This window comes from Diabrotica virgifera, chromosome 2 (assembly GCF_917563875.1).
Source record: "Diabrotica virgifera virgifera chromosome 2, PGI_DIABVI_V3a".
Taxonomy (NCBI): Eukaryota; Metazoa; Arthropoda; class Insecta; order Coleoptera; family Chrysomelidae; genus Diabrotica; species Diabrotica virgifera.
In genome coordinates, this window is record NC_065444.1 from 112,466,896 (window position 1) to 112,480,063 (window position 13,168).

At 32.4% G+C, this 13,168-nt stretch overlaps 2 protein-coding genes across 8 annotated transcripts in view; one reads left to right on the forward strand and one right to left on the reverse strand.

The window, feature by feature from the left end:
- The window catches only part of LOC126880180 (RNA-binding protein 26), a 153,439-nt gene extending 151,590 nt beyond the window's left edge, over positions 1–1,849 (reverse strand). For 5 of the 7 annotated variants that reach the window (XM_050643953.1, XM_050643952.1, XM_050643950.1 and 2 more), the window contains exon 1: positions 1,651–1,849. In XM_050643953.1, coding sequence (XP_050499910.1) covers positions 1,651–1,709 — 59 coding nt within the window. In that variant the 5' untranslated portion in view covers positions 1,710–1,849. The remainder of the gene's footprint in view (positions 1–1,650) is intronic. The other 2 variants (XM_050643948.1, XM_050643951.1) reach the window with 1 other exon arrangement.
- Positions 1,850–2,288: 439 nt separating this feature from the next.
- LOC126880186 (carbohydrate sulfotransferase 11-like) overlaps positions 2,289–13,168 on the forward strand; it is a 104,922-nt gene continuing 94,042 nt past the window's right edge. Inside the window, exons 1-2 of the mRNA XM_050643968.1 lie at positions 2,289–2,454; positions 7,953–8,199. Coding sequence (XP_050499925.1) covers positions 7,954–8,199 — 246 coding nt within the window. The 5' untranslated portion in view covers positions 2,289–2,454; position 7,953. The remainder of the gene's footprint in view (positions 2,455–7,952; positions 8,200–13,168) is intronic.

The window sequence follows — 13,168 nt, forward strand, 5'->3', positions numbered from 1 at the left end:
TTTTATAAAAAGCTTTGTGAATTTGAAGCAGTTTGAACTGAATTATGTTTTTTCTTTATTCTTAGAATTTTATTTTTTATACAAATTTAGTATTTAGGTTTATGTTGTCAATAAATCTTTTTATATGCAAAAAAAATATTTTAATTGCTTTGGTTTTTAATATAAATCATAATAATAACCACCGTAATTTTTAAATAGATTATTGGTATATATTATTGTATTATGTAAGAAAATAGAGTTTAATAATTCACCTAACCCCCCAGGTAAAGTAAAAATGCTACGTCACTGAAAATATTTCTTTTTTTTTCAATTTAATGATATATAAACAAAACATTTTCATATTCCAAAATTTAATCATTTTTTGGCCGAAACTTCAAAATTTACCTTCTGTGACTAACATTCGGTCTGTGAGATGAACCACTGAGTTTTTTATGACTATCTGAATTGTTCATTATGTGTCTTTCCTGCCGGCAGTAGCTGCCTGGTTCAAGTGTCTGTTTTTAGTTTTGAATTTCTTCAGTGTCAAGGGCTTATGTAATTATCGGAAAATTTTGTCTCAGAGACCAATAATAGTTTTGGTGTTATATTTAAATCTGTCTGAATAAAATCAGATGTTATGAGGCTTAATAAATTAAGAAGGAGTAAACAACAAGGAGTAAACAACATCCTACACTTGAAAGTGTGTCAATGGAAACATTTTTTATGTAGGTTTCTAACACTGATGTTAAGAATGATGTCTCTCTTTAATGTTAAAAAAATCTATGTTAGTTGCAGAAGGTTAATGTGTACATTAAGAGGTTAAGATGATGGTATTAAAGTTGAGATTTCAATAAAGCTACAAAATACAGGGAGTTGTATTTGTAAAAATCAAAGTAACTAATGATACAAGAAAAATCGTAAATCGGAGAATGTTACAAACGTCAAATTTTAAATCTTCATAATGCAAAATAGGTGTAACGCTCTTTTGTATAATTTGGACCATGCATTTAAGAGATAGTTTAGTTTTCAGAGTTTTGGTCCACTCTGTTTATTGCTAGATACTATCGAACAAGCGAGACGTGGCGCGTGACCTTGTCATATTGTGCATTTATCGCTGTGTATTTTCGGGCAAGGTCAGCTGCCAGGACTCGTTTGTCAGATAGTAAGAAAATTAAAGATCATCAATAATCTTAAGAAATAGTTATGTATTATATGTATGCTATCTTATCCGAGTAAAATTAATTTAATTCAGAAAAATTAGCAAATGTAGACACCACTTTTTTCATATCACACACTAAAATTAATGCAATATGTTTCCTACCTCAATAATAATTATATTTTATGACATCATGAAATCTTTTGATTTGGAATTGTATAAACTTAATGTAAAAAGCATAAAATAGAATAGGACTCATTCACGATCGCATTTAAGAAAAATGTATCACATTGAAATTGTGAATGTAAACAGGAATAAAAAATTAAATTAGAAATTATGGCTATTTATATTGTTAGTACATAACCCCAAGCGTTATTAACTTTTTAAGAAAGAACATAACTATTACAACAAATAATAGAGAATAAAAGCGGTTTAGCTAAAGAACCTATTAAAAATTAAAAGATTTATATTTAGTATTGCAATCACAAAAAATACAAAAATGGGGGTCATCTTACAGAGGCTTCAGAACAGCTGTTAACCATGTCTTGAATGCGTCTATTTGTTCCACAATCATTGTAGAGTCTTAATTGACAATTATTCGATGAAATTATAAATGAAAACAACTTTACAACGTTAATTTAATATTTTTTTGTAAAAATTGATAACACAATTTATCAAACTTCATTTGTACTCGCACTCTAGAAAATCTAACTGCCAACAAGGAGAAATCAAAAGTATCTATAAATGTCAATTTACAGGTCTCCAACAGAGAAAATAAAAGTTCCTAAAAATAGATAATAGGATTTAAATTAGAAGTATTTATAGAGTAATTCGGTATAAATGCATTCATTTAAAAATAAATAAAACCTCCCAGATAGAATATCTCAAATTTATTCACCTCTTATGTGAGCATAAGAAGGATATTTTATATGTAGGACAAACTCTATTTTAATTGACTTTTCGTGCAAACACCATACAATATTTTACAAATCCAAAAGTTTGTACAATGTCCAGTATCATAAAGGTACAGCTATTTTACTACTTATGTATGATGTAATTTGATGTAATGACCGAACAACTAAGGTAGCCCAAAACAAGTTAAAACAATGACTTTTTTATTATACACGGTGATGATTTATTCGGCTAGTTAAGGTCATCATCATTTTTTTCTTTCGCGATCATCTTGCAACAGTTATAAATGTTAAAATGGTTAAGAACGTGAACGTTTTTGTTAATTTGTTGTTGTTTAAATGTTATTTCATGTAGAACTTTTCAAAGTTTATCAAAATAGTGGATAACATAATGGAAAAATTGCACTGGTAAGTGCTAATAATTTCTTTGATAGTTTTAGTTTAATTTATATTATTGTTACAGGTTAACTTAATGTTTTAATGTAAAATCATAGGAAAATATTAGATTTATTTTATTACATTTTTTTAATCCATATGGATATTTGTATGAGGTAAAAAAGAGCTAAATTAGTGTAGGAAAAAATACTGTTAGATTGTAAAGAAAACTTATTATGTCTAAGTTTACGTTACCGTTTAAACACGTTTCAATAATGTTGACAGCAAATTTTACATACAAGTTAATCTAATTTACTAACCGGTGCAAGTCATTATCTACGTTTTAGAGATCTAAGTTGACATTGTTGCCCAATTACAAAAAATTATTGAATTCATTTTAAATCAAATACATCAAACATAATTTTTGCGGAAGTGGATTATACAGCTAAACAAAAATTAATATTTAATGTAAATAAATAAAAACTTTAGAAATACAAAACAAGAATTAAGTTATAATCTTACGTAGAAGTACATAATAAAAACAGTAAATATGTATCATGAAACACATACTTATAGTAAAGAATATAAACAAATATGAAGTGTCATCACCGCAACTGTCAAATAAATGGTACCAATTTATGCCAAAATATCACCTTCGTTCGATTATAGTTACGGTGTATTCCGAACAAATATGCTTCATAAAAACGCTTTATAATCCATTTATACAAATTAAGTTAAACATATTATTGTGTATTTCTTTAAAGTTAACATTAAATAAATAAATATGTCTATAGTTTATTTTTTAACCAGGAGCAGTAAACTAAAAAGACAGATTCACACCCAAGAAAGTCACTAGAGTAATAACCAAATACATCTTCTTTTTTGTTTGATCTAGTCGGCCCTCAACGATAATCCATAAATATTATATTAAATTAATACGTCGCTAAAGAGTTCCAAAACAACTGCTGTTTATATAAAAGCAGACTAACAATCCAAAAATTAAACGAATAACACAGAAAACACAAAAATCGCCGATATAACTTAATTAACCTATGAAATGTCACTATTGTCAAAATTTGATAAATGTCATTAGTGTCAAAATTTTATAAAAGTGGAGTAAACTTGCCTGCTGTTGGACCAATTACAAACAAGCAATACAGCGCGGTAAATTTGAATCACTCCTCTTGGTTAAAAAACAAACCATAGTGGTTGTAATGCCAGTGTACTCGGCAAAGTAATTCTAAAAAAGAACACACCTACCGCCTAAATATTTCGTGTTGGTATCATGTGACGTCATGGGCTATGACGCGGATGACGTGCAACGGTAAGTAAATTAGATGGAGTATATAATAGGTTTGTTCTAGCAAACAGTCAAACTAGTCAGAAACCGTCAGCAAACAATTGGTCAGTGAGAGAACATAATACAGTCACCAGTGCTATCCCCTCTACTCGCGCTGGTCGACTATTAGCTGATGGTTTCAAACCGTTTAAAACTGATGGTAGAACAAACCTATTATAAACTGTGTGTCAGAGAAAACGGGCCACCCACAAAATTTCGGAAATTTTATATTTTGGTATATATTAATATATTTTTCCATTTTATTTTATTGAATGAATGAATTATTATGAATTATTAATCTTGAATGAATGAATTATCACGTGTACTGAGAAGCTAGACTGATACTGTAAAGAAAATAAACCAATTCGCAACAAAATCCATTAAACCATAAAATTCTCAGAGCCCATTATTTACAAATGAATGAAGCTAAATTGATGGTTTTGAGAACTTTGTTAACTCCTGCAGTGTTCTGAAGAGTTTTTGAGGTATCTTAAGCTAAGTATCCATTTGAGACAAAAATAGTCTCGAGAGCAGCCTCGAGACTGCACTTACAAATGTATATGTGTCTCATAGAGGACTCTCCGAGACAAGCTGTGACTTGTCGCCGAGACTGCGCTTGTCACAAGTGGACATGCTTATTTATGGTCTCGAGATCTAATCTCCAGTCTTCCGTCTTTGTCAGAAGAGCTGAAACTAGTCCCAGTTATATAGTGAAAAAGTAAATGACTTGCTAAAAATGAGTGCGCGACATTAAATCGATGATGAAATTTTGAAATTGATTTTTCTTTATGAATAAAAAGAATTCTGATGAAATGTTAACCACAACTTATATAGGGATCTCGAAAAAAAATGAGTTTTCAATAAAATTTAATAATTATGGTGCAAACGAAATACAAAGAAAGTTACACTATTTAAAATTAAGTTCTCCTAAATCTGGTATTTTACTAAATCTAAAAGCAATCCAAACTGCACAGCAGACATTCGAATAAAATTTTTGAATTGCTTTGCATCTTCTAACCGCAACTCATTTACGAGACTTAACCGGCCCCCCAAGTAAATTCTATGATCCACCCATTTTCTTATCCAACACTTCTTTTCTTTCACATTTTTTTTTCGTTTTTGCACAATTGTATACACAATTATTATAAAAGCTATAGTACCTGAGTCTGACGCGAATCAATTTTGAAGAATGAAAATATGTCTATCCGCGCGTTGAAGTCACACAGTGGGCTGTGTGTTGGCCGTCTAGTCGACACCGAATTGTCTTGTTCTCGAGATTAAAGTCACCAGCGAGTCTTCCATGCCGATCTCGAGACCGTAAGTGATCTCAAATGGACAGCACCCTGAGACCAATCTCGAGATTTTCTCTCGAGACTTTATCTCAAGTGAACAGTTACCTTTAGTATTACACTGACCTCCTTACAGGGAAGTGTATTTCTTAATAACGATGGAAAATATGGAAAGTCTCTTTAGATTGTTACATTTCTGGAAAATGGAGCAAGCCAAAAGATGTATGAAAACAATTGAATATTTATTAGGCGTTCAACTGTTTAGAAAACTTTCCAGTGATTTTTTTGAGACTCGATCTCATTGACAGCGACCCGGCACGGGTGCTAAAAGGAGGACAACAGTTAGAGAAGCTCGCGTTCTCACTATACTGCATTGTGAATCCGGAAGCAAACTGCTAGAATGCTCCAAAGGCAAATTCAGCAAGCCCAAGGACCAGTAATCAGCGTTTCCACTATTCGACGAAGATTAAGAGAACAGGGTTTGATAGCTTGCAATCCAGTAACGGCGGGCCATTACTTACTGCTGCTTATACAAAACGCAAACTTGCATTTGCCCGTGAACACGTCAATTAGAGAATAGATGATTGGAAAAAAGTATTGTTTACGGATTAGTGTACACTATCAATTTATCGTAAAGATTATCGAAATAAGGTCTACAGAGTCGTAGAACGTTATGCTGCCTGCACTTGGTCACACCGAGTTGCTTTTGGTGGTGGCTATATTAGTAATTTTATGGGCAGGAATTTTTTTGAGGAACACGAATCTAGTCTTTATAGAGAGGGGCGCATTAACAACACACAGATACATAACGGAGATCCTACATTATAATATGATGCAATATGCTGAGTTTATTGGTAATGGTATTCTGCTAATACAAGATTATAATGCAAGATTATATTGCAAGATTATAATGCAAGATTATAATGCAATACTATAATGCAAGATTATTATGCAAGATTATAAGTAATGGTATTATTCTAATGCGATACCAAACACGACAAGAATAGTAACACAGTATCTTGAAGATACTATGGTAGTAACAGCCTTATCAAAATCTAGCCCTCTTAATCCTGTTGAGCATATATGGAGCCTTCTCAAAAGGCATATTAGACTTCGTGTACCTGTTCCAATAATATGTAAAGAATTTAAATGACGATGGTTCGGAATCTAAATTACATTTGAATGGGTCCGCCGAATAACGTTGTATAATCGCCACATTGTTCGTTTTTGAGAAGTCGAAGAAAAATTTTTAAAATTGTGATAATTGTGAGTTTATACATTTTAAGGGTGAGTAATACAGTTTGTAATTTGTATTTACAAACTTTATTACTAACGCCCGGTCTTTTCACCTCCGAATAAAAGTTATCCGGAGGTTTATTTGACAGATTTACATGTAATCTGCCGGATAAACTTCCTGATAAATATTTATTCGGAGGTGAAAAGACCGGACCTAACTCTTAAAATGGTTAAGTTTTGCCATTGTTATAAATTTAAAATTTCTTTTTCGATTTCTTAATAACGAGTGAAGTGGCGCTTATAACGTTATTCGGCGGACCCATTCATTTGATGGTATCTACAAGCTTCAGGTCTTCAAGTATCAGAAATATTGTGTCAGATACCGAACGATCCATCAGGTAGAAACCTTTACAGTACAAAAATGTTACGAAAGGTTATATTGAATGAATATGTAAAAAGATGGTGCCGAACATGCGAATTGTTTGCAGCGGGTAATGATCTAGTTAGTTGGAAAAAAGAAGTCACTGCAATGTTAGCCATATTCAGAGAGTAGTTATGGACGTTAAAGGACTGTTCCAAAAACAGATGCTGGAAATAAATATATTCTAGTAGCAATGGATCATTTTATAAAATGATTGGCGCAAATGCAATACCAAACGGAAGGCATACAGAAGGCTTTTACGGCTGCAAATATAAGTACACGTTAAATAAATCTTTAGCCTTTTGTCTGTCTTCTCAGAAATCCATTTAAGCCAAAGGAGAAATTTCGAATCGAGACTTTTCGAACGAAGAGCTTTTCAAACGAAGAGCAAACAAATTTCCAAAGTTATATCCCAGCATCAAAGAAAGTGAACATATCTTATTATACCTATACCTGTGTATTAATTTGTATTTGATGGCCCACGGGACCACAGAGTGGCTATGAATGCAGAATGCAAGTACTGGCCATACCTCGCTTTTATGATGTTGGGTCGTAAAGTTCGACGACCGTGTGATCTTGAGTTCTGCTTCAGTAATAAAAGATCAATGTAATTTTGGATTCAAGATTCAAGAATAGAAGCTACGACTTTTCGAAGAATTCAGTAGATTCTTCATCAGAAGATTCGTAGCAAATTAAATGCTGGAATAAATAATGTAATCCTGCATGTGGGCGAAACAATTTTTATTTGATTAGCTTGCACTTTTGTTAGCACACCGTTTTTTTAATGGATAATAAAGTTTAATTCAAATGCTCATATTTTTTCTGATAAAATCCTTTGCTTTAGAACGGTAAATTTATGGTGAATAGGTACATTGTTGACACAGCCACAACTGCTTTAGAATACTCGTGAAATTTAAATTAAACAACGTTTTAAAACTAGGTACAACATATTTTTGGAGATTGTCATGTTCCCGATCTCTGTAATCTTAACCATATTATAGCGGTTGTGCCATAGGACTGTGCCAGGTCAAGTTCCAATGACGTATGATAGACGTCATTGTCAAGCCGGCTAAATGAGGTTATGTTATTATTTTGGTTTGGTTTTAAAATTTAAATTAACACTTTCCAATCCAAAGTTTATAATCGTACACCCAAAACAAATAAATAAGTTTGTACAAAAGGAATAAATTGTCTATCTATTATCTATACATCTTTGCACACAACTTTATAAAGTTTTCTTTCCTAGAATGGAGGAGCAAGGAACTGAAAACAAAGTATTATCCTTGGATGAAGAGATAGAGAACTTGTCACATGAAGACCTTCTAGAAATTACACAAAGTAGTATTAGGAGACTCATTACTTCAGATCCTCTACTTAATGATTTACCACCTGATGTTACTTTTGAAGAAGTTGCTGCTCAAATAGCTGTAGCTCAGGGACAGTCAATAACAGTTACTGTTAACAGGTATTCAGAGTCATCTTTAAATGTTGTTGTAAGTATTTTCTTTCTCTGCAATAAATCATTAATTTGACATAGGTGTACTTCTACTAAATATGTACAGTGGAGTGTAATCTGAAATAATTGGGACCAAACCCATTTCGGATTATCAAAGTTATCGGATTAAACAGATTTTCTTAAAACACTCTTAATAAAAAAACATAGATACTATGCCTATCATTAAGTACAGTATGTTCGTTTTGAATGCAGTAGGAGCCTATGATAATAAGAAGGAAGTAATAAATCCTTTAATAGAAGAATGCATTCATCTGAGATATATGATCAAACACCGTTTTTCAAGACAAAAAGTTTACTTATGAAGAAATGCCAGGTCTAGAGGTTGAACATATTCCTGGCTGTGAAGAGGCGACAGACTATGATGTAGAATAATGGGTGCAACCTGATGATGATGGCCACAAGATACACTACACGTCAGAGAAAACGGGAACTTCACAAAATTGGTCATATTTGATGTCTCGAATTTCCTAAACCTGTTATCTGATTTGAGTGATTTTTTTAATGTGTTACCTTATTCTTTAACAATATCGCTGTAATAATATTGTTGCTAGACAGGTAGATTGTCATTGTATACTGGGTGTACCAGTCAAACTGTTTTTTTCTCAAAGTTCACCACATCTTGTAGAATATTCTACCATTTATAAAATTCTGAAATTAAAACTCAATATAGCCTCAGGTTTTCCTAACATTCTATTTTTTTATTCATTCGCTTATGTTGGATAATAAAAAAGTTAGGTACTTTAACAACTAGCCATGTTCTTTATCAATACAGGGTGTTTCTAAATAAGTGCGACAAACTTTAAGGGGTAATTCTGCATGAAAAAATAATGACTGTTTGATTTATAAACATGTGTCCGCAAATGCTTCGATGGCAAGATACGGGATGTTGAATTTTTTCTTACAAACTGACGATTTATTTATTGCTCTAAAACCGGTTGAGATATGTAAATGAAATTTGGTAAGGTTTAAGAGGTAGTTATTGCGCATTTTTGACATACAATTAAACATTTTATATTCACCATTGGCGTGCATTCAGGTAATATGACTGGGTAATATGACCCTTATTCATGCCAATGGTGAATATAAAATTCTTAATGTATGTCAAAAAATGTGCAATAACTACCTCTTAAAACCTACCAAATTTCATTTGCATGTCTCAACCGGTTTTAAAGCAATAAATAAATCGTCAGTTTGTAAGAAATAATTCAATATCCCATATCTCGGAAACGAAGCATTTGAGGACATATGTTTATCAAGCAAACAGTCATTATTATTTCATACATAATTAACCCCTTATTTCATACCCCTTAAAGTTTGTCGCACTTATTTAGAAACACCCTGTATTGATGAAGAACATGGCTAGTTGTTAAAATACTGTACTTTCTTATTATCCAACATAAGCGAATGAATCAAAAAACAAAATGTTAAGAAAATCTGAGGCTATAGTTGGGTTGTAATTTCAGTATTTTATAAATGCTAGAATATTCCAGAGAGTGTGGTGAACTTTGAGAAAAAAAACACAGTTGATTGGTACACCCGGAATATAAATGACAAAATTAAAAGATCACTTAAGGTACTACTACACTTTAGAAGATCAAACATAAGTATTTTTTCAAGATTTTTTTTCTCAGAACCTTTATTAAAAGTGAACATAAAACTTTTTACATATTAATATCTAACTCTTAGAGAATACAAAAAATATATCTTTTTTCATTTTTGCATGTACACTAATATTGTAGAGGGCACCAAAATCGAGGCTTCGAAAAAAGTAGTTCCGATTGCGGACAGTTAATCTAAGGATTGGGATCTCTGAAACAAAAAATCGTACGGCATGGGAAGGTTTCTTACGTGACAATTTACCACTGTTAGTGAAAAATTCCGCAAAAAAGATTTTACGGAAATTTGAAAAATTTTTGTGAAAAAATCGCTTGTTTTTCTTCAGTTTTTCATGGTTAAAAAATTTGTTTTTTATTTTTTGGTCAAATTGTGGTAAATTGTCATGTAAGAAACCGTCCTTTTTTAAATTCAATACGATTTTTTCGTTTCAGATATCCCAATCCTGAGATTAACTGTCCACCATCATTTTTCGAGGCCTCGACTTTTGCGCCCTCTACAATATTAGTGTACGAGGATAAATGAAAAAATATATATTTTTGTAGTTTTTTAGAGTTAGATATTAGTAAAAATATTTATTTTCTTTTTTAATAAAGATTCTCGGAAAAAAATTCTTGAAAAAAATGATTATTTTTGGCCTTCTAAACTGTACTATGGTTTGTTTTTAAACCAAGAGGAGTGATTCAAATTTACCGCGCTGTAATGCTTGTTTGTAATTGGTCCAACCGCAGGCAAGTTTACTCCACTGTTATAAAATTTTGACACTAATGACATTTATCAAATTTTGACACAATTGGCATTTCATACGTTAAGTAAGTTATATCAGAGATTTTTTGTATTTTCTACGTTATTCCTTTAATTTTTAGATTTTTAGTCTGCTTTTATATAAAAAACAGTTGTTTTTAGAACTCTTTAGTGACATATTAATATAATATAATATTTATGGATTACCGTTGAGTGCCGACATAATCTACCAAAAAAGAAGATGAATTTTGTGATTATTCTAGTGAATTTCTTTAGGAAATTCGAGATAGGTATCAAAAATGACCCATTTTGTGGGGTGCTAGTTTTCTCCAACGCGCAGTGTATATGGTATCATTGAAATGGTTATGTGTATCATTGAAATGGTTACAGAAAAACTTCAAAACCCTCTCATGAAATTGATGGGAAAGAAGATGTCAACAGTGAACGTGGGTAACCCACACAGATGCTGTGGCTGCATTTGATTTAACGCTACTCTATGTAGAGCAACACCCTGCTGCCATGTCATGTAGATAATCACAGTTTTGAGGAGCTGGCGTAATTTAGTTATAAAGAGAGAAATTATTTATCATAGCAAAACAATTTAACTGATTTTTTCAAAAAAAGTCTTTTTCTTCTTCTTCTTCTTTTTATATAGACATTACTCTGTCTGTTTAGAGGATGTAAATGGCATTTTAGATGCTTTTTATTCCATTATTTGGAACGCAATTGAACTTTTTGTACCAAAGATATCTGTAAAAAGATCGAATTTTCCTGTTTGGTTCTCATCTGAACTTAAGAGTAAAGTCATTGCCAAAAAGATTTGCGCATAAAAAATATAAAACTACAAATAAGTATCACCACTATATTGAATTTAAAAATTTGAGAGATGAATGCTCATCACTCACTGAGCAGTCTTACAATGCTTACGTTTCAAAGATGGAAGTGAGAATAAATGAGAACGCTGGTGAATTTTGGAAGTTCATCAAAAATAAAACCAACGGACATGGTGCTCTCCCTGGCTCTATGTTTCTAGGTGAGGAAAGTGAGAATGACAAACAAAAAATAACAGAGTTGTTTGCGAAACATTTTGGTACTGTATACAGCACTTTTAATGGTAAATCTCTGGATAACCTGGAGAGTAATGAAATTTTCTCACAACAGCTGGAGGTGGAAATTAGTAACCTCGAAGTCACTTTCGACAATTTACTGAATGTGTTGTTGTCATTAAATGTCAATAAAGGGGCTGGCCCTGATTTGATACCGAATTTGTTCCTAAGAGAAAGTGCAGTGTCCTTGTGTGAACCATTAGTATACGTTCTTAATAAATCTCTCCAGACGGGAATTTTCCCGAACAGATGGAAACATTCCTTTGTGTGTCCTATTTTCAAGGCAGGAGATCATAGTGATATCAAAAATTATCGGCCAGTTTGTATTCAGTCAGCCTTATCTAAAGTATTTGAAAAAATGGTTTTGCCAAGTTTGGATTATTGTTTTAGGAACATTATTACGGAAAACCAACATGGATTTGTAGGCGGACGTTCTACTCTCACTAACCTCTTTTTGTATATCGATAGTATATGTACAGCAATGGATGAGGGTTACGAGGTGCACTCTATATACACCGATTTCAATAAGGCCTTTGACCTACTAGATCATAATGTCTTAATTACAAAGCTGAGAAACTTTGGTATCACTGGTTCTTTATTAGCTTGGTTTACTTCGTATTTGCAAGGAAGAACATTGCAAGTAAGATCAGCAGAATGTGTTTCTAATGGATTTGAAGCCGTATCAGGGGTTCCGCAGGGTTCCCATTTGGGTCCTAAGCTTTTTCTGTTGTTGGTAAATGATATTGGTAGGAACTTCCGGAACTTTAAATCTGAATATCTGATATTTGCAGACGAGTTGAAGATATTTAAATGCATTAGGTCAGAATCTGATTGTGAGGGTTTGCAGAGAGACTTGGATTCTTTAGTACATTGGTGCCAGGAAAATAATCTTAGATTGAATGCTTCGAAATGCTCATATATTATTTTTTCACGTAATAAGACCACCAGTGATTTTAAATACAAGATAGGAGATGTGGATTTATCTAGGGTTCAGGTAATTAAGGATTTAGGTGTGTTACTGGATGGTAAGCTAAGTTTCGTGGACCATTATGATGCCATTATTGCGCGTGCTAATCGGACATTAGGGTTAGTCATCAGAATGTCATATGATTTTAATAATTTGTTTGTAATTGTGAGATTGTTTTTGAGTTATGTTCGTTCATTACTAGAGTATTGTTCAGTGATTTGGAGTCCAAGTTATGACAATCACAAATATCGAATTGAATCGATTCAAAATAAATTCGTTAGATATCTGCGGTATAGATTAGGTACTAGAGGAATGCAATTTAATTCCAGTCAGGTCATGCAGATGTTTCATTTGCACCGTCTAGAGGATCGCAGGCGATACTTTGACCTTAATTTCGTATTTAAGGTGTTAAATGGTATTATTGTTGCACCTAGCATTCTGGGTCGAATAGATTTTTATGTTCCAGCTAGGAATTTGAGAAGATGTCCCTTGCTATCCGCTAGATCGTGCAATAC